We start from the raw sequence: 23,725 nt of genomic DNA, 5'->3' as shown, positions 1-23,725 counted from the left end.
TTGCATTTCTTTCCCATGGGGATGGTCTTGATCCCTGTCTCCTGTACAATGTCATGAACCTCATTCCATAGTTCATCAGGCCCTCTATCTATCAGATCTAGGCCCTTAAATCTATTTCTCACTTCCACTGTATAATTGTAAGGGATTTGATTTAGGTCATACCTGAATGGTCTAGTGGTTTTCCCTACTTTCTTCAATTTAAGTCTGAATTTGGCAATAAGGAGTTCATGATCTGAGCCACAGTCAGCTCCTGGTCTTGTTTTTGTTAACTGTATAAAGCTTCTCCATCTTTGGCTGCAAAGAATATAATCAATATGATTTCAATGTTGATCATCTGGTGATGTCCATATGTAGGGTCTTCTCTTGTGTTTTTGGAAGAGGGTGTTTGCTATGACCAGTGCATTTTCTTGCCAAAACTCAATTAGCCTTTGCCCTGCTTCATTCTGTACTCAAAGGCCAAATTTGTCTGTTACTCCAGGTATCTCTTGACTTCCTACTTTTGCATTCCAGTCCCCTGTAATGAAAAGGACATCTTTTTGGGTGTTAGTTCTAAACGGTCTTGTAGGTCTTCATAGAACCGTTCAACTTCAACTTCTTCAGCATTACTGGTTAGGGCATAGACTTGAATCACTGTGATATTGAATGGTTTGCCTTGGAAATGAACAGAGATCATTCTTTCATTTTTGAGATTTCATCCAAGTGCTGCATTTCGGACTCTTTTGTTGGCCATGATGGCTACTCCATTTCTTCTGAGGGATTCCTGTCCACAGTAGTAGATGTAATGGTCATCTGAGTTAAATTCACCCATTCCAGTCCATTTTAGTTCGCTGATTCCTAGAATGTCAACGTTCACTCTTGCCATCTCTTGTTTGACCACTTCCAATTTGCCTTGATTCATGGACCTGACATTCCAGGTTCCTATGCAATATTGCTCTTTACAGCAACCGACCTTGCTTCTATTACCAGTCACATCCACAACTGGGTATTCTTTTTGCTTGGCTCCATCCCTTCATTCTTTCTGGAGTTATTTCTCCACTGATCTCCAGTAGCATGTTGGGGTCAGCATACTGCTGACCTGGGGAGTTCCTCTTTCAGTATCCTATCATTTTGCCTTTTCATACTGTTCATGGGGTTCTCAAGGCAAGAATACTGAAGTGGTTTGTCCTTCCCTTCTCCAGTGGACCACATTCTGTCAGTAGTAGTAAATATTTAAGTACTATTTCCTCACTATGGTTATTAATATAAATAGTTTCTTAATGTACATAGACAAAATGGATAACATACTTAAGTAGGTAGTCCACAAATGAATAAATATGAACAAAATCATATGAAAAGATCATCAACTTCAATCAACAATGACAAAGTTTATTTAAACAATTGTGTCAATACTTTTTAGCCCATCAAATTCAGAAGTTGATAAACTTAATGATGACTAGTCATGTTAGACACTGTTAGTGGGAATGTGTTAACATTTTAGAGAGTAATTTTTCACTACACAATAAAACTTATGTTTTATTTTTTTTTTAATTTATTACTTACCTACACTTTCAGCCAGGAATTCCACTTCTGAGTATTTGTTGTAAATATATATTCACAGAGATGCATGAAGTTTGTATAGAATTTGGTAACAAAACATTATATATTGATTTTGGTAGCAAAATAGTAAACCTAAACCACTACAAAAAGGAGATAGCTGCATAAATAATAGCACATCTATTAAGGGCAATAGGCTACAGGCATTAAAAACATTAGGAAAATTCCTGTTTCCTGGATATGTATATGCTTTATTGATAAGTGAAAAAAAATCCAAGTTTCAGCACAGTTCGTATGTCTATTTTTGTAAATATACAGTTGTGCATATGTATTTTCATACATTTATGATTTTTAGATAGGCTGTTTTCAAAATGATGCATAGAAAGGACCTCGGTTATTATCTCTCAGAATTAAAATTGGGGAAAAGTGGGTCTTTCACATTTCATATACTTTTATATACATTGAATTTTTAAATATTGCTTTTATTTAAAGTATATTGGCTTCCCTGGTGGCTCAGATGATAAAGAATCTGCCTGCCATGCAGGAGACCCAGGTTCAATACCTGGGTCAGGAAGATCCCTTGGAAAAGAGAATGGCTACCCACTCCAATATTCTTGCCTGGATAATTCCATGGACAGAAGAGCCCAGCAGGCTACAGTACATGGGATTGCAAAGAGTTGGACATGACTGAGCAACTAATTAACTAATACTACATATCAGTCCCTGGGTCTGAAAGTTCCCCTAGAGCCTCCTCTAGGCATGGCAACCCATTCCAGTATTCTTGCCTAGAGAATCCCATGGACAGAGGAACCTCCAGGGCTACAGTCCATAGGGTCACAAAGAGTTGGACAGACTGAAGCAACTAACAATTTTACTTCACTTTAACAACAACAAAAAAAAGAGATCATAATCAATTTGAGAGCTCTAGTTCTTTATAAAGAGATACCCTAAGATATTCTCTGAATATCTTTTGAAGGAATTTAAAAAAAAATCCTTTGAAATCCCTGAGGCTGTGCATGGGATGAGTGTTGAGTTGAATGCACAAATGGACTTTCAAAGTGCTCATTGCTCTTTTGTAATTGTTGAATATAGCAAAGCTGAGAAGATATCTAAAAGCTGTGAGAATGAATGAATTGTGATAAAGCTGGAAGCATTTATTAAATCTGTACCAGAACTTTGAAATCCTATAATTTTGCCAGAATTGACAGACCCTTGTACTGAAGCAGATAGTGTGATTCAATAAGGGTTAACGCTCTAAAACAGAATACTGTTTCTTAGGAGGGTAAAATTTAAAAAGTCTATCAAGACTGGCTGTAGATGTGGAGTGTGGGTAAAGATGTCGAGTAACTGGAATTCACATACTTTACTAGTAGGAATGCAAAATAGTACAAGTACTTTGAAAAATAAGGTGATGTTTTTATTTTATATAAAGTTAAATATATTCATATCATCGAACACAGCAGTCTCATTCCTAAGTTTTTACACAAAGGCATAATCACACATGTGTACAAAAAGAATTGTGCTCAAAAGATCATAGCACTTTTATGCATAAAAGCCAAATGTCAGCAATTAATGAATAAACAAACAGCTTGCGGTATACTTATTTAATAGAATACTACTTAGCAATTAAAAGGGACAAACCCCTGACATTGGAACAAATGACTAAATCTTAAAGACATTAGAGTAAATGAAAGAAGCCAGACATGAGAGTATTTTTAATTTCTGTTTATAGGAAATATTAGAAAAGACAAACTATAAAGACAGCAAATCAATGATTTGTATATGTATATATGTATGAAAGTACATAAATGCAAAGGGCCTTATGGAACTTTTGGGGTGATGGAAATTTTGTGTATCGTGATTGTTGACAGTGGTTATTAAAACCTTCCTCAGGACATTTAATTGTACACTTAAAATTGGTAAACTTTATTATATGTAAATAATACATCAAAATTTCATTTGAAAATCTTTGAAAAATATTCAAAAAATAACAAATGGAACATCACACATTTCAGCTCTTGAAGAAATCGCAGTTATTAAAGAAAAAAAAAACACACACAGGAAGTCATTTATTCATCCAAAACTAAGGAGGAACTGAACTACTTCAGGAAATCAATGAAAATTCATCTAGTATACAAAGTTTAATTTTAAATTCTATGGTTGCATTTGGAATAACTCTTGATAATATACATTTGTCATTCATTAGATTTATATTCTATCCTAAACTGTAATGGAATTGAGAAAATGTTTAATTTGCTATAATATTCAGAAATAAAGTATTTGTCAAATTTTGTAAAAATAATTGTCAGAGAAATATTTTTTAAATGAATTAAAAATATAGTACCTATGATAATATTTGGGTAAGTGTATTTTACATCTCAAGTAAAAGATTAGTATTGATAATGTCCTCTTCTTAGTAGAGTTTGCTGTTTATAGATATCTCAGAAATTTTGTTTGCTCTATTTAAAATGTTATAACCTACAGAAAATAATCAACTTTTTCATAACTTAAAATGCAACTTTGGAGATTTAGGGTAACTTCATTTAAAAAAAAAAAAATAAGCTCTCATAGGAAAAGAAAAAAATTAGTCTCTAGAAAAATACCAGTACAGAGTATTAAAGGTAGATATGGCTAAGAAGCTAATTCTTTGATATATTTGTATGCATGTGTATATATATTTATATATGTATGCGTATATATGCACACACATACGTACATATTTACATATATATATAAATTAAATAGTACTACACAAAATACTCTGCTTTGAAAATCAACCTAATGAGATTTAATTTTTTTGCTTTAAAAAAATGAATAAGTTTTATTTCCTCTATCTGATTTTATTTTTTAAATTAAGATGAAATTTTTTTAAAATTCAGGAAATAATAAAACCAAATTGAGAGTCAGTAAATATATCTTTCAAAATTATCAAATTCAACTATTTTTTAGCATTTTCCTTAACTTTCAGTAACATTCTAATGTGGGTATAGAATATATGAATACCCCAGTTATACAGAAGACTATTGCAATTGCTATACAAAATAATCGAAAAATATCTCACCACAGTACTTTTATAAAGGGGTATTAGTATCTTCTTGTAAAGATAAGAAAACCGTGACTCATGATAAATAAGTAATTTGCTCAAAGTAACAAGTCTTGAAAGTGAAAGTCTGTCTGAACTCAACATTTAACCATTCTAGGATATGAAAGAGATGCCAGTTTAAGTTTTGTTTCCTAAAAATTGCAATATAGAGAGCCTGAAAGGGCAAAGTTCATGTAAAAAACCAACATTGTGTGTGTGTGCACACTCAGTAGCGTTCAGCTCTTGTGAACCCATGGACTTTAGCCCATCTGGCTCTTCTGTCCATGGAATTTTCCAAATAAGAATACTGAAGTGAGTACTATTTCCTCCTCTGGGGAATCTTCCTGACCCAGGGATGAGACCCATGTTTCTTATATCTCCTGCATTGGCAGGCAGGTTCTTTACCACTGCGCCACTTGGGAAGCCTGTGTTTTATTATTTAGTCTTCTTAGAGAACCTTTAGTGTCCCTGAAATATGGCTGCTGGGTAAGTTTGCAGGGTTTGGCAGTTCTCTTTGAAGCCTTTTGGGGTTATGCCAAAGGGACAGGGTCCCATGGGAATTTAGTCTGAGTTTTCATCCAAATGAACACCTGCTGTCATTATTCCTTATCCATCCTTTACTCAGCAATGCCAGCTCTCTCTTTGTGGTGGGACCCATTCAACACAAGGAAAAGGCATGCCAGTGTTCTTCACTAGCTTTTATTTCCCCCGTCTCTTTCCTACATGATTCATTGCCTGAGTGTCTTGGAAATAGAGGAGCTAAGTCGAAGTTTGTCTTTGGCTGTGTGTTGTTCTGTATTTCTAGGAATTTAGTCAGTTATAGTCCAGTCTACATAAATGGTCTTTTGATCTGATCCTCTCCTTTCTCTTCTCTTCTTCTCCCTCCCTCCCTCCCTCCATCTGTCCTATTTATGTTGTTTTGGAAAGGAAGAGATCTATTATTGCAAAAATATATGCTTATGAAGCAATCTACTTTTAAAAGTTTCACTTCTATAACTTAGAAGCAAATAATTCAAGCAGAGGTAAATTCACTGATCATATCCCTGTGGATAACTAATATTGACCATTCATTCTTAGTACTCGATTCATGTTTCTTTAGTTTTGTTTAAATAGTCTATTGGATGAAGGCATTTAACTACATAATAAGGTATTCCAAATCAATTTTGAACCAGATTAGGGATAAAATCAAAATAAATGATTTTTAAAAATTAATTAATGATAACACTGTATAATACACCAATAATAGCCCAACTCAGATTTTTCCTATAATTTCATACCATAGCAACAGAACTTTGCTTTATTTAAAATGTATTTTTATGAGTTATTAGTGAAAAATTTTTTTCAAAGCTACTGGACTAATAAGAGTGAACACCTTGATATCCATACTTGGCAAACCAGGAAATTGACCATGTATGTATAACAAAATTATATCAGAATATCAAAACATAGAATTTTTCAATAACTTTTATTTTACAAGTGTTGTTTTACTACACATCTGTCTATACCTTCGTGTCCTTTACCCTTGTGGATTAATTCAATTACTCAACAATTTTTAGAGGATAAAATATACAAAAACATTTAGAGTTCTATCACATCTCTATCTTGGGGGAAAGCAGCGCTCTGTCTGCCATCTGCAGAGGGCATTGGTCCCTCTGTTGTGGCTAATGCTTTGTTATGCATGAGTAAGCACATTAGCCTTTTCATTTCATTCATTAGACTTTTAATCCTTGATTAGTGTTTTCAGGATTCTTTCAAATACACAGCTTCTTTATTTCCTTTGTGTTTGGTTTTTCTTTTTCTTTTATCCCTACTAGGAAACAAAATTAACAGTTATTCGCTAAAATTGCCCCATTTCTTCTGAGATGACTGGTAAATATATTAGTTTCTCATTGGAGTGATTAATCATGTGTCGATGAAGAAAGGGAAAATATCTCCTTGCTTAGAATAATAGAGACAACTATTAAAAGTCAGAAAGAACAGCAAGTTGAGAAGCATGAATCACAATATTCCACCAGTCTCACATATTGTGTGATTCTGTGTCATAGAAATTCTGAATGCATTTCCTAAATGGAAGAAACATCCATTAGGGTGTGGAACTGGTATATTTGGGATCTCAGAGTTTAGATACACTTGTCACCAATTTTCCAAAAGTAAATTTCCCCTTTGTTATTTTTCTCTGGTAATCAAGATAAGTCCGAAAGTAGCTTGTGGAATGAGCAGTTAATAACTACACATCCAGTACACTCTTAACAAACTTTGAAGTCATGTATCAAACTTACCTGTACTAGATAGAAACATTCACATTATATTTTTTGCCATAATTAATCTCAAAAGATGAGGAGAGTAAGAGCTTCTGCACTCGATCATTTCTCCACTTACACCATCTTTCTAGCTTTTGTATAACAAGAATTTTAAATATTTTTTGGCATTTATGTACAAATGAACTATTTTAAACATTCTTTAAGCATAGACCAAAAGCATGTACAGGAGGTGAATGCATTATATAGAAATTAATTCCTTGAAGTAAATATGAAAAGTAACCAACAGTGACTAATTCATACTTGTACAGAATTTACGTGTATTACTCGTTTCTGCCTAATTACACAATATCTTCTTGACAATGGTATTTTTTAGGAAAGGTTAATTTAAACTATTATTCTTTAATTTTTTCTCTTTTAATTGTTTCCACAAGATATTAGGATCATAAACTGTCCTGTCTTTTGTTTCTCTTTCTCTCCTTAGGATGCTTCCATTGCACACAGATTCCATATCATGAGAGAGAAACACCCAGAAAAATTCAATAGTAGGTAAGATGAAAAAATGATTCATTGTAATTATGGTTGCTGTTGATGGACTGTGTCATAAAAAGGGTCACTGTATGATATAAAGCATTTAACATGTGAATGACTAAATAGGGCTTGCCATGTGTATAAGTATTAAGACATAAATGTAAACATATTTAATTTTCCTTGCTAAATTTTAGGGAGGTTATAATGGGGAATACAATGTGGTCATCTTTGGTCCATTTTCATACTGAGAAGACAGATATCAAGTATAAGGTGAAGGTAGTTATTAGGATACACTGGAAGCCTTTACGTGGCCCAGTATGTGAGGGGTGATCATCCTAAATCTGAAGGAGAATCACGCGGCTCTGATTTGGTCATGCTGAGTAACTGTACATTCCACAGGTATCATATAAGACCTCTAATTTTTGTACTATCAGTCCTGTATTGGCTTCAGCTAAATGGAAAATTAACCAGAGAAATATAAGTGCTGACAAAAACTACTGTTAAAGACTTTCTCTTCAGAGCAAAAGCCCTTGAAAGCCAAAATTAGTTTTGCTGCTATAACAATACACAGACATCATTTCCTCAGAAATGTAGATACTGACTTTTGCTGATATTCAGGGAAATTGAGAAAGATGGGCTTTGTTATCTTCCCCATTTCTAGAAGGAAATATGGCCATCTACACCCCACTACCCAGGAAATTTTGGGCAAAAGTATATTTTGTTTAATTATACCCATTTCTACTCTGTTCATTTCACAGTTACAAAATAATAGTCAACATTTATATATACATATTTAAGTGATTTGTATATTAATGTTCAAAGTCAAAGGCCCTGGGATCTCTCTATTTGGCTAGGTTGACATTATAACATGAGTGTTCTAGAACACTTACAACTACTGAAAATTCTTCTGTTTATTTCAGTTTTGTTATACACCAGGAGATTGACATACTTTTCTTCCATGTGGTTCCATAATACATGAATGTATTTTAAATCTATTTTAGATGTTTTAACAATAGACTTTAGTGTACTACTTTATATAAGAATTATCATATTAAATAGTTTCATGCAAGATCCTATCTAATTTTTCATTATATTGATCTATATTAAATGTTTTAGCAAGACACATGAAAATGTATTTCTAAAATGTACCCCAGGTATCACCTTGAGATCTTCCTACCCTACCGATGATAAATCATGATGCTATGGTTTACTTTTTCTTTCATAGTTCAAGCATCTATGATTTTGTCTTAAGGAAAATGGAAAAAAAGTATGTAATAAATATGTATATGTGCATATAATATCTTTAGAAAGATTTGCAAAAATCTTTTAACTTTGGTTTCTTCTGGAAAAGGGAAAGAAGTGGATGGGATGGATACTGAATTTTTATTGCAGTATTTTAATTTTATGCCATCTATATTACAAAATTAAGTCAAAGTAACTTCTTTAAAACTTTACACCATTTTTCTTTATATCTAGAATATACATTTTCATTTTATAAGATTTAATTTTATTTCATGAAATTTATGTAAAAATGATGTAACAATAAAATTACATTTACTTTGTAAGTATTTTAGCACTTGATGATCCAACTTGAATGTACTGGAAATAGAATCAACTATCTTATGCTCCCCAGTGCCATTCTATGAGTCTTTCATGTGTTGATATTCATATATTAAAATAGGTTTCAAGCCAAAAAGATGCTATTTGAGAAATGCTGCATGCAGTGCACCCCTTTAGGAGTTTTACAATTTAAAAGTCCATCAATGCATTAAAATATGCTTAAGGGGGGAAATTTTTGTTCCAAACTTATTCAACAGAGATAGGATGAGGGAGAGAGTGGAGAAAACCAGAGAAATAGAAAGAGAGACATGTGCGACGGGGAGGGAGAAAGGAGAAGAGTACAGAGCAGTGTATCGATATATTTATGAGATGCTCAAGTTTGATGCCTTTATTAGAATGCCAGTATTTATAATGCTCCTGCAAAGCTAATCAATTCTGTTCTCCAGAATAATTTTAATTATTTTAATAATGAAGACTGCTATTATTCATATATGTCTATTTAAAGTTTTTATTATTAACTGCAGTACTAATCTATGACATTGCTCACTGCCTAACATGTAGTTAGATATCATTGACTACAATGTGCTTATGTATCCCAAGTTTAGAAGATGTAAAACTGCATCTTACTGAAGCGTAAGTGTAAATTTAAGTCAAAAGTAACTCTCGCTTATATAAAGGGAGTATTTCATTTGGAACGGTAATAACATAGAAAATCCTTTCTATATTGACACAGCTCACATGTTTATAGTATGAGTTCAAAGAATGCCAGCTATTTCAGTAGTTGCTCAGTGAATTATCGCTGACTATTTTTTTAAGGTAACAGTCAGCCCTAAAATGATATACATTACCAAGTTAACTATCCATATATATTGACTCTGAACTTTTGTAGATTGTCTTCACTCAGTGTTATGAGCATTTAGGTAATTCCCCACACTACAATGCAGCATATTCAGAATATGAAAATTTTCTAATAAATTTATATGAAGAGGAAGGCCAGATAGTGTGCACAAGCACTTTCATACTCACAAGGACAACTTTCTAGATTTCAACATCGATACAGGCTCAGCTATGGCACTTTCATATTTTCAGGAATTTGCAAATGGATTTTTTTAAGTATTCCTAATAATGGTGTTTCAGATCAGATCTCTTATCACAATAAATCATACGCCATTAATATTATCCTCTAGCATGCTCACCTTGAAATTCATTTATATTTTAAAGAACATGATGTTTCTAACATTATCTTAAGGAAATCAATTACCAAAATACATAGTTCTGTTCTCTATGCTTCTTATGACAGAAATTGAAAGAACTGGGAAAGATAAAGATTTTTCTGGTGGTGCTTAAGCAAGTGCTAGTTGAGAGGTTTATATCATATTTTTTTCCAAAATTTCTACATAAATCTATGTTAACTGTTAAAAGGAATGTGCTTTTCAACTTTCTAAACTTTAAGATAGTCTTTAATCAAACTGAATTTAAATAAATATTTCTGTTCTCTTGAAGTGTCTGTGCTACTATGTCTTATGCTCATAATTCAAATTCATTATACCTTTCCCAATTTATTTAGAAGAAGCATTTTAAGTTTTTGCTTTTCCTAAAAAAATTAACTGCACATAAACACATTAAAATATATATTAACATAATTATGAAGGGTTATAATAATTTGGAGAAAATGGTTGAATTCTATGTATAAATCTGTGTAAAATTAACAAGGACTTATAAGTAATATGCAAAATGCAGCTAACTATAGAAAAAGCCTTAGTGATTTGCAGAAACTTCTTAATAATGTAGTCATAACTTGTTTTTAGAGTACAAATTCCAATTCTTAACATACAACACTTAATGCACCTGCTATCAAACACCGAGGGCTAGCAGTGATCCACAAAGATGCTGTTTCATTATATCATGTTGATCACTTAAAAGTATCTCGTCTCTAACTCTCTGAATGAAACAAAGATCATTTTCTTAGTCCCCTGTTCAAAGGTATGAGCCTTATTTCTGTCCTACTTTCTGCTGTTTTATGAAGAAATCTGTAGATAGAAAACTTAAATTGGTATGTAAATTTTAATAATGCATTTTAACTAAGAATCTAGGTAATGATATAAGATATGACAGAGAGCCTTGCCTTCTAAATATGTGAGAAGAAACAAAACTGAAAAATTAGTGTTCCGGACTAATAATTTGATACTACCGTATTAATAAGGGGCTTCCCTCACAGCTCAGTTGGTAGAGAATCTTCCTGAAATGCAGGAGACCCAGGTTCAATTCCTGGGTCAGGAAGATCCCCTGGAGAAGGAATTGGCAACCCACTCCAGTTTCTTTGCCTGGAGAATCCCTTGGACAGAGGAGCCTGGTGGGCTACAGTCCATGTGGTTGCAAGAGTCAGACACAACTTAGAGACTAAGCCACCACCACTATATTAATAAAACCTAACTTTGAAAAGAATTTGTGCTCTGCAGATTGCTCAAAGTAATAGTCAACATGAATTTAGAAGATTTGCCTCTGCCTTTAAGAACACACTTACGCTGTGGAGTGATTCTTGACTTCTTTCCCTGATAATAGGCTTTGGGAGATCATGGAATGAGACTCTTTCTCTCTGGGACTTTAGTATCTATGTAGTGCATGGAATATAATGAGCAGTGAATAGATATTTACTAAATTTATCCATTAAATTATACATTATTAAGTGGTGTATTTGTTTTTGAAATATCTTAATTACTTATTGCCAAGAAAGATAATGGAAAGAAAGTTGAAGTATGCCTACAATGAGTCTTGATTCTAAATAACTTTTCTTTTAGGTACTAAAAGATTTTTCTGTATTCATGTATTTAATATCCCAAGACCTCAGCCAGCAGTGTTAACAAATTTTTACTATATAAATCCCTGAGCACTGTGAATGCTTTGCTAATTAATAGCACATGCTTACTTATAGATTTGTTGTAACACTTGTATTATCAACTTTATAGGTTAACAATATGTAATTCTCAGTTATTAATATTACCTTGGGCTTCCCATGTGGCGCTACTGGTAAAGAACCTGTCTGCCAGTGCAGGAGACATAAGAGACATGGGTTTGATACCTGGGTGGGGAAGATCCCCTGGAGGAGGGCATGGCAACCCACTCCAATGTTCTTGCCTGGAGAATCCCCGTGGACAGAGGAGCCTGGCGAGCTAGAATCCATAATGTTGCAAAGAGTCAGATACGACTGAAGTGACTGAGCCAGCACGTACCCTGTGATGGCGTTTAACTAAAGAGTGAATAGAAAAGATCTCTCTGTCTTACCTCTGTGTATACATGTATATACAATAATTGTTTTGCAATTGTATATCATGTGATATTAAGTAAAAGACAATAAAATTAAATCTTGCCTAAATTATAACAACCTGAAGAGATATTTTACTACACAAATATTTTTTATCAGTCAAAACCAGTCATAATATATTCTTGTGTGTGTGTGCTCAGTTGATTAGTCGAGTCCAATTCTTTGCTACTTCATTGACTGTAACCCACTAGAGTCCTCTGCATGGAATTTTCCAGGCAAGAATACTGGAATGGGTTGCTATTTCCTTCTCCAGGGGATCATCCTGACCCAGGGATTGAACCCATGTCTCTTTTGTCTCCTGCATTGGCAGCTATGTTCATTAAACACTAGTGCCACCTGGGAAGCCCGATATATTCTTAGAATTCAATAAAATAAATGTTCAAAGCTTTACAAGCAATGTTCAAATTCTGTGTGGCATTGTATTTTAGGCCTTTGACCCCACTTTTGCATCCACCAGTCAAGACAACTTCATTATTGCATAGTGAAACATTTTTTCTATTTAAAAATACAGATTATGTTTCACTGTAAACTTCCACATTTGTAAATGATACCATCTTTTAAAAACCAACTAGGGAAATGACACTATTGATATTAAAATTTTGAATATTTGTCATTTAGTATTTTGAATAAAGCTGTATTCATTAGAATTTTTCACATTGAACAGGGACGTTTTGGACAGAATTATATACCATGAGATTCTCATGACCTAAAGCATTTTTATGTCTTTATTTTCTGTGTACCTAGCCAACTTTGATCTATGTTTAAAAACAAAACGTACTCATTTTTCATTGGCACTTAGAATGACTACTCAATTATATCATTTAAATAACATTTCTTTCATTTTTTGTATAAGCATTATTAGGTCAGCTTTTCCAGATGGCTAAACTATAACCCTCATATAAGACATATTGCATAGTTAAATGGATGGGCATATAAACTATAGATTTATACCTTTGTGTACATATATACACACCTTCCCTGGTGGCTCAGGTGGTAAAGTATCTGCCTGCAATGCAGGAGACCCAGATTCTATCCCTGGGTCAGGAAGATTCCCTGGAAAAGGGAATGACTACCCACTCCAATATTTTTGCCTGGAGAATTCCATGGACAGAGGACCCTGGCAGGCTTATATAGTCCATGGGGATGCAAATGTACATTTGTGTTCCATAGAGTTATTTATTTGTGTACACTTATGCTATATATATTTTCTGAGAGTTTCAGCTTTTCATATCATACATATATTAAGTTTTTCATAATTGTATGTCTTATTGCTGTATTTGTAATACAGAAGTTAAAATAATTTAGTTACTATGCTATCCTATCCATATAGTTTCATCTGTATGTTGAAACTCATTAAATATGTGTCTGATCTGAGCAGATGGAAATGTAAATGGTTAAGCGAGTTAAAGCCATGTGCCCTCTGACACAAGAGATTCGCTTCCCCTGAATCTTTGTGCATTATTTCCTGGTACCATTAAACTGAAATGCTAACTTTTATATCAGAGTTGTTCAAAACCATGTTTGTAAGATAACTCTTTGAAATAGAGTGAGTGAGAACTGGAGCATAAATCAGGAAAAGATTCAGTAACTTTTCTTCCATCTTTGCCTCTCATTCTGTCTTTTCTTCATTCTCTCCGGCTTTTTTATTCCTGCTCTCTTTTTTTTGTTTGTTTGTTTTGTTTATTTTTGACACTGCAGAGGAGTAACAAAAGAATAGTGATGGTCTTGAAGTTGGATAAAATATCAGTATCTGCTATTGATTTGGTTGACATTTAATAAGTAGTTCTTTTCATGTGATGGGCAGTGCACCAGATGTTAAATTTTTAAACTCTCTAAGACAAATGAGGAAAATGAATTTGGGGTTATACAAAAACCATAAATGGTTCTAGGTCCTGCAGAAGAATGTAAACTGGGAGAAAAGTCTACATTGTAAGAGTACAGAGGGGTATTTTATGGGGCCCCCAAGCTAAGGTGAACATTGAGCTCTAAAGAGTATTGTACAATATATTGCTTATATATTATCTGATTTAGCTGAAGAAGAAACAGTGTTAGTTTCTGTTTGCAAGATACTTTTAGATATTTTATTAATATCATCTCCATGCAAATATTCCAAATTTTTCCTCTTTGATTTTGCCTCTCTATTCTCAGGATTTGTGTTTTTGCTTTACATGAATTTGCAAGTGTTTTATGCAAAACTTTTGACTCACACACAAACACAATTCCTAGGATACCAAATTAAGAAACCAGATTTGTGAAGTAACAGTGGTTAATTCAGAGATGATGTCTAAAAAGTCACAACTGAATAATCCAAGACATAAATAATTAAAGATATAAAGTATTTTCTTACAGGGAAGAATTTAAACTGAAGGCAATTTAAAAAGAATTTCTGCTCATTATTATAGATTCTATGTGTACATGGAATCTTTCAGAAAATAATTATCAAATTGAAACACTAAATTATTTCTTGTTTAAGCTGACAGCATATATATATGTAATATATATAAATGTGTACATATATATATATATATAATTTCAAGAAGTCCATGATAAATGATCGATTTTAAGAGAAAAACCAAAGATAAGCCTAGCCATAAGTTGAAGCTGCTGTTTTTTAAGCTCTGAATTGAGGATAGAGCTCTAAGAACCCTGCCTTAATTTACCAAGTGTTTTATTGTTGGAAATACTGAAGCTTCTCTTTCCTTTGTGTTCAGACCCCTTTCCCGGTTTAGCATTAGTCTAACTGTAACAAGAACCAAATGTGCTCTAGGGGCTGAGGGGATCCACGGCACTAATTAGACAGTGGACAAAAGATTTTGGCAAAAGAGCTTGTAACGCTGACCAGTGTGAAGAACAGAAATTTTTTTCCTTTAGTTGTTCATTGGTAATCTAGAGGCTAGCATTTGTAATTCATTAAGAGTTCAATTCCTACATTCTTTAGTATAGATAAAGTTAGTCCCAGATAAGTTAGTTAATTTGATATGAAGTTTAAATGCCTCATTTATAGTATCCAGATGCTTTAGGATTTATTCCATCAGTAATAACAGTAGAAATATTTGGGGGCTTTCCAAAATAAAATCTATTGATTCCTGTTAAAAATTATCCCTGGCGTGGATCCTTGAGGACCCTTGTTATACCAGTTCTTTATGAGACATATTAAGTGTAAAGTAAGTCTATCTTGAACTCTTTCCAAAGAGGTTAATCACCTCATTATAAGGTAATTTTACCTGGAGAGTAATCCTCCTGCATGGCTAATTGGAACTAATTAGATGCTCTCCATTCCTTCTTGCTCCACCTAAGCATTAGTTACTAATGCTTTTCCTTTTGGAATACATGTTCTTATATGGATATGTTCGGCATTATTTTCTGGCTAAATATAATTAATTCTAAAAGATTAACCTTGAATGGCAGGTACTTTTTTTTTTAAAAAAAAGGTTTTCTCACATACAGTTTTCTTTGGAGAAAAAGGTGATATTCTCAAATATGCAGCATCTTGAAGTTTGTGTTTTCTGCTTTGTATTTCTATATGACCAGTATTTTCACAAAGTGGGGAATCTAAGTCACCCTCATTATTCTATGTACTAGCCCTAAAATATGAAGAAAAATATTTCCTTTTTAAAAAAAATTTTTTTAATTATTATTATTTTTTTTACTTTACAATGTTGTATTGGTTTTGTCATACATCAACATGCATCCGCCACGTGTGTACACCTGTTCCCCATCCTGAACCCCCCTCCCACCTCCCTCCCCATACCATCCCTCTGGGTCATCCCAGTGCACCAGCCCCAAGCTTCCTGTATCCTGCATCAAACCTGGACTGGCGATTCATTTCTTATATGATATTATACATGTTTTAATGCCATTCTCCCAAATCATCCCCCCCTCCCTCTCCCACAGAGTCCAAAAGACTGTTCTATACATCTGTGTCTCTTTTGCTATCTCACATACAGGGTTGTCGTTACCCTCTTTCTAAATTCCATATATATGTGTTAGTATACTGTATTGGTGTTTTTCTTTCTGGCTTACTTCACTCTGAATAATAGGCTCCAGTTTCATCCACCTCATTAGAACTGATTCAAATGTATTCTTTTTAATGGCTGAGTAATACTCCATTGTGTATATGTACCACAGCTTTCTTATCCATTCATCTGCTGATGGACATCTAGGTTTGAATCTAGAATTGAAAGAGACATGTGTTCCCCAATGTTCATCGCAGCACTGTTTATAATAGCCAGAACATGGAAAAATATTTCCTTAATGGATAAATTTCTGAGGAGACTAAGAAAGTAGAAGTACAAAAAATCTTGACTTATTATGAATTTTTAATTTTAACATCTTAGAAGTTATCTCCCTCTCCACCTCAGCTTCTATCAAGGAAAATAGCAAACATGGTATAACTTTATTGTATTTTTTTAAGATTTTGTTTGGCAAACACTTACAAGGGGCCAAAATACGCTAAGAATCGCCAAGGTATTCTCTTTGTTATTGCTCCATAACAAGCTCTTTGCCACCATAGGAGTTCAGTTTCTTCCCTTTTCCAATAACATTGTTCCTCTATTGTTGAAGCCCTCCCTAGCAGTATCCTAAGTCTTGTCAGTGTCATCCTGTCTCTTCCAGATTCTTTTCAACCTTCAGTTCCAAGGCAGTTGTCACATGTTTTCTGATTTACTGCCTTTCACTTCCACATATCAAAATCTCTTTCCTTTACTATTGCTAAATAATAAACTACTTGAGGGCTTGGCAATGTAAAACAACCATTTTGTTATATGCATAGCTTCCATGGGTCAGCAGTACAAACAGTATAAAACAAGGATGGCTTTTCGTTGTTTCACCACGTCTTGGTCTTCAGCTGGGAAGACTCACTGGTTGGAAGTGATTTGATGGGATCATGGCTTCCCTGGTGGCTAAGCAGTAAAGAATCCACCTGCCAATGCAGGAAACACAGGTTTGGTCCCTCACTTGGAAAGATCCCCTGGCAGAGGAAATGGCAACCCACTCCAGTATTCTTGCCTGGAAGATCCCATGGACAGAGGAGCCTAGTAGGCAGCAGTCCATGGGGTCACAAAGAGTCGGATGCGACTTAGCAACTAAACAATGGTGGGTGATGCCGGTTGTTGGCTGAGACCTTATCTGAAGCATTTACTAGTCAGTGTTCTCCATAGAAACAGAACCAGTATATGGTATCAACCATATGACTGTAGTGACTGAAAAGTCCCAGAATTTACCTTCTGCAGTCTGGAGACCCAGGAGAACAGTGGTGTAATTCAGTCTGAGCCAAAGGCTCAGAGGAGCAGATGGTGATAATCTCAGTTTGAAGGCCAGAGAAGATGAGATAAAATGTCCCGGTTCAGTCAGTGAGGCAGGGGGAAGAGGGCAAATTCCTTTTCCTTTGCCTTTTATTCTATTCAGGTCCTTCACAGTATGGAGAGTGCCTACCCACAATGGGGAGAATACCTTACTTTACTGAGTCCACCAATTCAAATGCTAGTCTCATCCAGAAACACTATCACAAACACACCCAGACATGATGTTTAATTGCAGCACCCTGTGACCAAATTATCACATAAAATTAACTATCAATGACCTACAAATGACTTCTCCCTGTGGCCTGGGCATTTTCAGAGTCTGGTGGTCTAGGACACCAGCAGCTCAGGCCTCCAAAAGTTAGTGTCCTGAGAAGACAGGGAAACGCTGTATCACTTAGTATTGGAAGTCACAGAGTTTCATGTTCACTGTACTTTTTATTGATTGAAATATTCAAAGGCTTAGTCAGATTCAAAGGGAGGGGACACTGATATCTTTCCAGAGGAATACTGAGATATGTTCTGTAACCTTCACAGAAGGGATTCAATGATGTAGAATACTAAAGTCTTGTTTCAAAGCAGCTTAGAGTTTAATGGGGAAAATATCACAAAATACCACTTAATAGAAGCTAGTATTTATTTAGGAATAACACTTTCACATCATTTGTTTTTGCCGTTGTTCGGTCTCTCAGTCATGTCCGACTCTGCAGCTCCGTGGACTGCACGCAGCATGCCAGGCCTCCCTGTCCTTCACTATCTCCTGGAGTTTGCTCAAACTCCGGTTCAGTGATTTGGTAATGCCATCCAACCACCTCATTCTCTGTCACCCCTTTCTCCTCCTGCCCTCCATCTTTTCCAGCATCAGGGTCTTTTTCAGTGAGTCAGTTGGCTCTTCACATCAGGTGGTCAAAGTGTTGGAACTTCAGCTTCAGCATTAGTCCTTCCAATGAATGTTTATGGTTGATTTCCTTTAGGATTCACATCATTAAATTGAGTTTATCATATGGTATCTTCTTTAATCCGTAAAGAAAGGCTGCTCTGTAACTATTGCTGTCTTTATTTTGTAGTAGTAGTAGACGTGTAGTAGACATGGTTACTGTCCACAAAACACTTCACAGTAGGAGAACCAAAGCTCATGCCCTTCAGACATAAGCATAGTCAAGAGTAAATGATGTCTTCACACTATCTTCATGCCCTGCCCTTATTCCTGGCACTCACTTTTGGTTCTTGACTTAGATCTTCTGTTGGAATTCCCAGTTGCTTCTTCATTTTCTGGATCCTGTATATCTGGTAACAACATTTCAGTAGTTTTAATGCTGATTGTGTTTCATTAATACCAGTTACTGCTAACCATGGTTGCTGAGTTTGAAACCTGTCCCAGGTACTCAAATCTTCACTGTGCTTATTAGGTGCCTATAATTTGCTAAGGGTTGGTGAGGGTAACAAAGGGAATGCTAGATTTTACATATAATCTTCTTTAGACAGGTTATATAAATAACATGGACACTATTTCATGTCTATAGACAGAACTGAGATGACCTGGTTCGGAAACCAGGCTATTGTAACTTAAAGGACAACTTAAATTTTAAGAGCAAATTGTTATTTTGGGGAAAATCCTGGCTCTTTATCCCAAACTCTATTGGGATAATGACTTGCATCTCAGAACTTCTCAAGAAGGAACAACTACTTTAATGATCCTCTTGTTATTATGAAATAATGAATAAATTCTGAGAGTCTTTCCAGAAACTTCTTTGAGAGTGATCTCAAAGGAAGGTGAGAGTTAACCCACCTTCCTTTATCAAGCTCGTTAATTTCTCAAATCCCTACTAGTTTATAAGGCACTCCATGATTTGTTTCCTGGCCTGACTTTTGACGTTTTCTCTGTCCTTTGCTGTTTTTGCATCTCCCCCACTCCAGTACTCTTGCCTGGAAAATCCCATGGACGGAGGAGCCTGGAAGGCTGCAGTCCATGGGGTCGCTAAGAGTTGGACATGACTGAGGGCCTTCACTTTCACTTTTCACTTTCATGCATTGGAGAAGGAAATGGCAACCACTTCAGTGTTCTTGCCTGGAGAATCCCAGGGACGGCAGGGCCTGGTGGGCTGCCGTCTATGGGGTCACACAGAGTCGGACACAACTGAAGCGACTTAGCAGCAGCAGCAGCAGCAGCAGCCTTTTAGATTGGCTGTTGCTGTTCCTTAGAATGATATTGACTGAGTTACTGCTTCCTAAGGATGGCTCTCTCTTGTTTCACTTGACTGGGTTTTAGGCTCCTGAACTACCTTATGCTTTTCTTTTTGTATATTTTTTAGAGGATCAGTCTTTGCTGTGTTTTTAATTCCTTGAAGAGTTTTGATTTAACTTCCAGGCTCTTCCTTTTTCCAAACTGTATTTTAGTGCATATTCTACTCTGGGAGATCGTGAATGACAGGGTAGCCTGGCATGCTGCAGTCCATGGGGTTGCAAAGAGTTAGGCATGACTTAGCGATTGAACAACAGCAACTACTTCATGATAAGGTTAGGGAAGAAGGGGTCACAAATCTCAGTTATTAAATTTCAAAATACTTGAAGTTCATGTCAGAGATAAAAGTTTGAGAATAGATTTTAAAATTTCATAATCCTGGCTTGTGAATATCAAAGTGGAAGCCTGAAGGACTCAGGGCATGATATTTATGTTGTAGTCATAATTATATTACAGAATCTCTGAAGTGATCTGAAACAACAGAAAAGCTTTATTTGAAAATATGTAGTTTTATGGCGCTTCAAAGCAATTTGACAATAAAGAGCAATGTACTTAGGAAACTAATGTTGGAGTTGGTCATGCCTGGAAAAGAATGACAATTGCATTAAGCCATGAAAATATTGAAAAAATAAAGGAAGACCTTACTGATTTCTATTTCCAATGTGCTTTATAGTTGTTAAATTTTCCTAGTTTTACTTCTCAAATCTAGTTATGGTTGTTTCATAATTTCAAATTTTCAGTTTTCAGACCAGTTTTTTTAATGTAAGCTTCATCATATACAACACATAACAATTTTTTAATGCTGAATAAAGACTATTAATGTAGACACACTTGTATGACTTTTAATAAAGTCATCAGTTCAGTTCAGTTGCTCAGTCGTGTCCTACTCTTTGTGACCCTATGAACCGCAGCACGCAAGGCCTCCCTGTCCGGCACCAACTCCTGGAGTCCACCCAAACCCATGTCCATTGAGTCGGTGATGCCATCCAACCATCTCAGCCTCTGTCGTCCCCTTCTCCTCCTGCCCTCAATCTTTCCCAGTATCAGGGTCCTTTCGAATGAGTCAGCTTTTCACATCAGGTGGCCAAAGTATTGGAGTTTCAGCTTCATTTAAAGTTTTCAGGCAGCTTAAGTAATTTTATACATGAGCTTAGGACTTGCACAGATATTCATGTACCAATATTCAGAGCAGCGCTATTCACAATACACACAATTACAATATATATACACAATACACAATTACAATCAGCATTAAAATAATTTTATTCTCCAAAAGATGATAGGGTCTAGCATAGCTAGATCCTCAAATAATTAGGTAAATGTGGATCTTCAAATGATTAAGTAAATATGAATTCTTTGGATCTCACTTTTTCCAGCTCTCTCTCTTTGTCTTCTTTGTCTTTGGTGTGCAATGGCTCATCTCTGAAAATTTTTCTAAGTGCTGAGAGAAACTTGAGTATAAGTTTCTAAGAAACTGTCTAACTAATCAACAAATAGATTTACCCTATAACTAAAATGTTAGAAGTTTTCCATGTATGTACATCAAATATATATATGACTCTCGAAAAATTAATCACTTCTTAGTTTATGGCTGAATGTTTTAATATTCCAAGAATACTCATATTTCTTATTCAGTAGAGAATTAAAGATTTACAGTTACAATCTATTGATAAAAGCAAAACAATTACTACCAAATTTTAAAAAGTTCCACAGTTTTAACACAAACACCCTTAACACAGTTTCATATTTTTCCATTATTTTTTTTAGTTTATCTTTAATTGAAGGATAATTGTTTTACAGTATTGTGTTGGTTTCCTCCATACATCAGCATGAATCAGTCATAAGTATACATATGTCCCTTCCCTCTTTTACCTCCCTCCCACTCCTACCACATCCTACCCCTCTAGTTTGTCACGGAGGGATTGAGCTCCCTGTGTCATACAGCAAATTCCCACCTGCCAACTATTTTACAGATGGTAATGTATATGATTCCCTGTTACCCTCTCCATTCAATGTGTGTGTTAGGCACTCAGTCATGTAACATGAGAGAAATGTTTATTCCAGGTCTCTAATATAAAAGTCCTTGGAAAATAAGTGAGGTTAATAATGAAATATCCTCCCTGCCCTTGAAAAGCCTCTAGGGCAGTGGGAAGTCAAACCAAACATGTAATCACAATAAAATGTGGTAAAAACTATTGCTAAAGTTAACTGCACAATTGAGTGCAGTGTGCTACTAGGAGGAAGTGTCTGGTTCTATTAGAGGTAAGAAGGAAAGAGGCTATTACCCTTAAAAATTAGTCTTCTCCGTAGTCACGTCCACTGCTTACAGCATCGTCACCAAGTCCCTCCTCTGAAAGTCACACATTTCACTTCTGCTCACAGTGTGATTCTGAAACAGCCATCCTGAAATGCAAGAGCTCAGGAAAATGTGGTCTCCCACTGTGGGGATAGATGCCCACTTGAAGCCTGGGAAGCGCTACACATAGAAAGAAAGAAAATGGAAGTTGATCAGCAGACTTTGCCAAAATCTAAATGTATTGTAAAAGTGAGTTGGGCTGTTCATGGACCTTAGGATATTTAGTTCACTTTCTCAGGTTTCAGAAGTCAGTTATGTCTAAATTTCTGTGGTCTTCATCTTCTATTACATATGCTTAATGATGTAACAAAAATACTTAAAGATAGTGTGAAAAAACACTTACATAATAAATCCTGTTCATAATACAAGTGGTCAGTCCCATATTTATCACCTTTTAACTTTAAATCTTTACTTGTCTGTTTATTTCTAGGCAGGGCACATGCCACTTATGTCACCCTTTAGTTTGATGAAAAGTTCATTATTCACTGTGACAGCATAATTTTTTTTGGCTTATTCTTACACATAGACATATTCAGTTCTTTACATGTATTTTTTACATATTTTCATCTTGCTGTCATTACATTTTCCCCTTATTTAATTCATTTTGCTTTAGTTTTTAAGTCATATTCAAATTACAAAGGTCATTTGGAATTTTGATAATAACTTCTGAAGTACAGAAACATTCATGTCCTTTAATTCATGTAATCTGTGAATTTATGAATATAACTATAGTTATATTCATACTCAGTCACTTTATATTTATTGGCATTTTTACATTTCAAACTAGATGTTTTAGCCTGTTTTGTATTATCTAAACAGTATTCAGATATATATAAACTAGCTGAAACAATCATATGGCATGCATAAAAGAATACAAAGTCTAATAAATACTATATTGTTTATCTTTATTAATTTTCATTATTTATTAGAAAAAATATTTCATTAAGAAATACCATGAATTACCATGAACACTTAACATAATTTCACATTTATTAGTACCTATCTTATATTCTCATAGCCTAGTAGTTACAAATTTGATAGTTGTATTTTGTTCTAACCATCAGATCAGATCAGATCAGATCAGTTGCTCAGTCATGTCCGACTCTTTGCAACCCCATGAATAGCAAGCAGCACGCCAGGCCTCCCTGTCCATCACCAACTCCCGGAGTTCACCTAGACTCACGTCCATCGAGTCAGTGATGCCATCCAGCCATCTCATCCTCCGTCAGCCCCTTCTCCTCTTGCCCCCAATCCCTCCCAGCATCAGAATCTTTTCCAATGAGGTGGCCAAAGTACTGGAGTTTCAGCTTTAGCATCATTCCTTCCAAAGAACACCCAGGGCTGATCTCCTTCAGAATGGACTGTTTGGATCTCCTTGCAGTCCAAGGGACTCTCAAGAGTCTTCTCCAACACCACAGTTCAAAAGCATCAATTCTTCGGCACTCAGTCTTCTTCACAGTCCAACTCTCACATCCATACATGACCACTGGAAAAACCATAGCCTTGACTAGACGAACCTTTGTTGGCAAAGTAATGTCTCT

The 23,725-nt window shown here is 35.0% G+C and overlaps 1 protein-coding gene across 1 annotated transcript in view; it reads left to right on the top strand.

Moving 5' to 3' along the window:
• The window catches only part of DGKB (diacylglycerol kinase, beta 90kDa), an 873,198-nt gene that overhangs the window by 488,626 nt on the left and 360,847 nt on the right, over window positions 1–23,725 (top strand). The window contains exon 20 of the mRNA XM_010862153.1: window positions 7,358–7,422. Coding sequence (XP_010860455.1) covers window positions 7,358–7,422 — 65 coding nt within the window. The remainder of the gene's footprint in view (window positions 1–7,357; window positions 7,423–23,725) is intronic.

This window comes from Bison bison, unplaced genomic scaffold, assembly GCF_000754665.1.
Source record: "Bison bison bison isolate TAMUID 2011002044 unplaced genomic scaffold, Bison_UMD1.0 scf7180017864479, whole genome shotgun sequence".
In the NCBI taxonomy this organism is placed as follows: domain Eukaryota; kingdom Metazoa; phylum Chordata; class Mammalia; order Artiodactyla; family Bovidae; genus Bison; species Bison bison.
The sequence above is the reverse complement of the archived record's forward strand: the minus strand, read 5'-3'. Positions and strand labels throughout refer to the sequence as shown.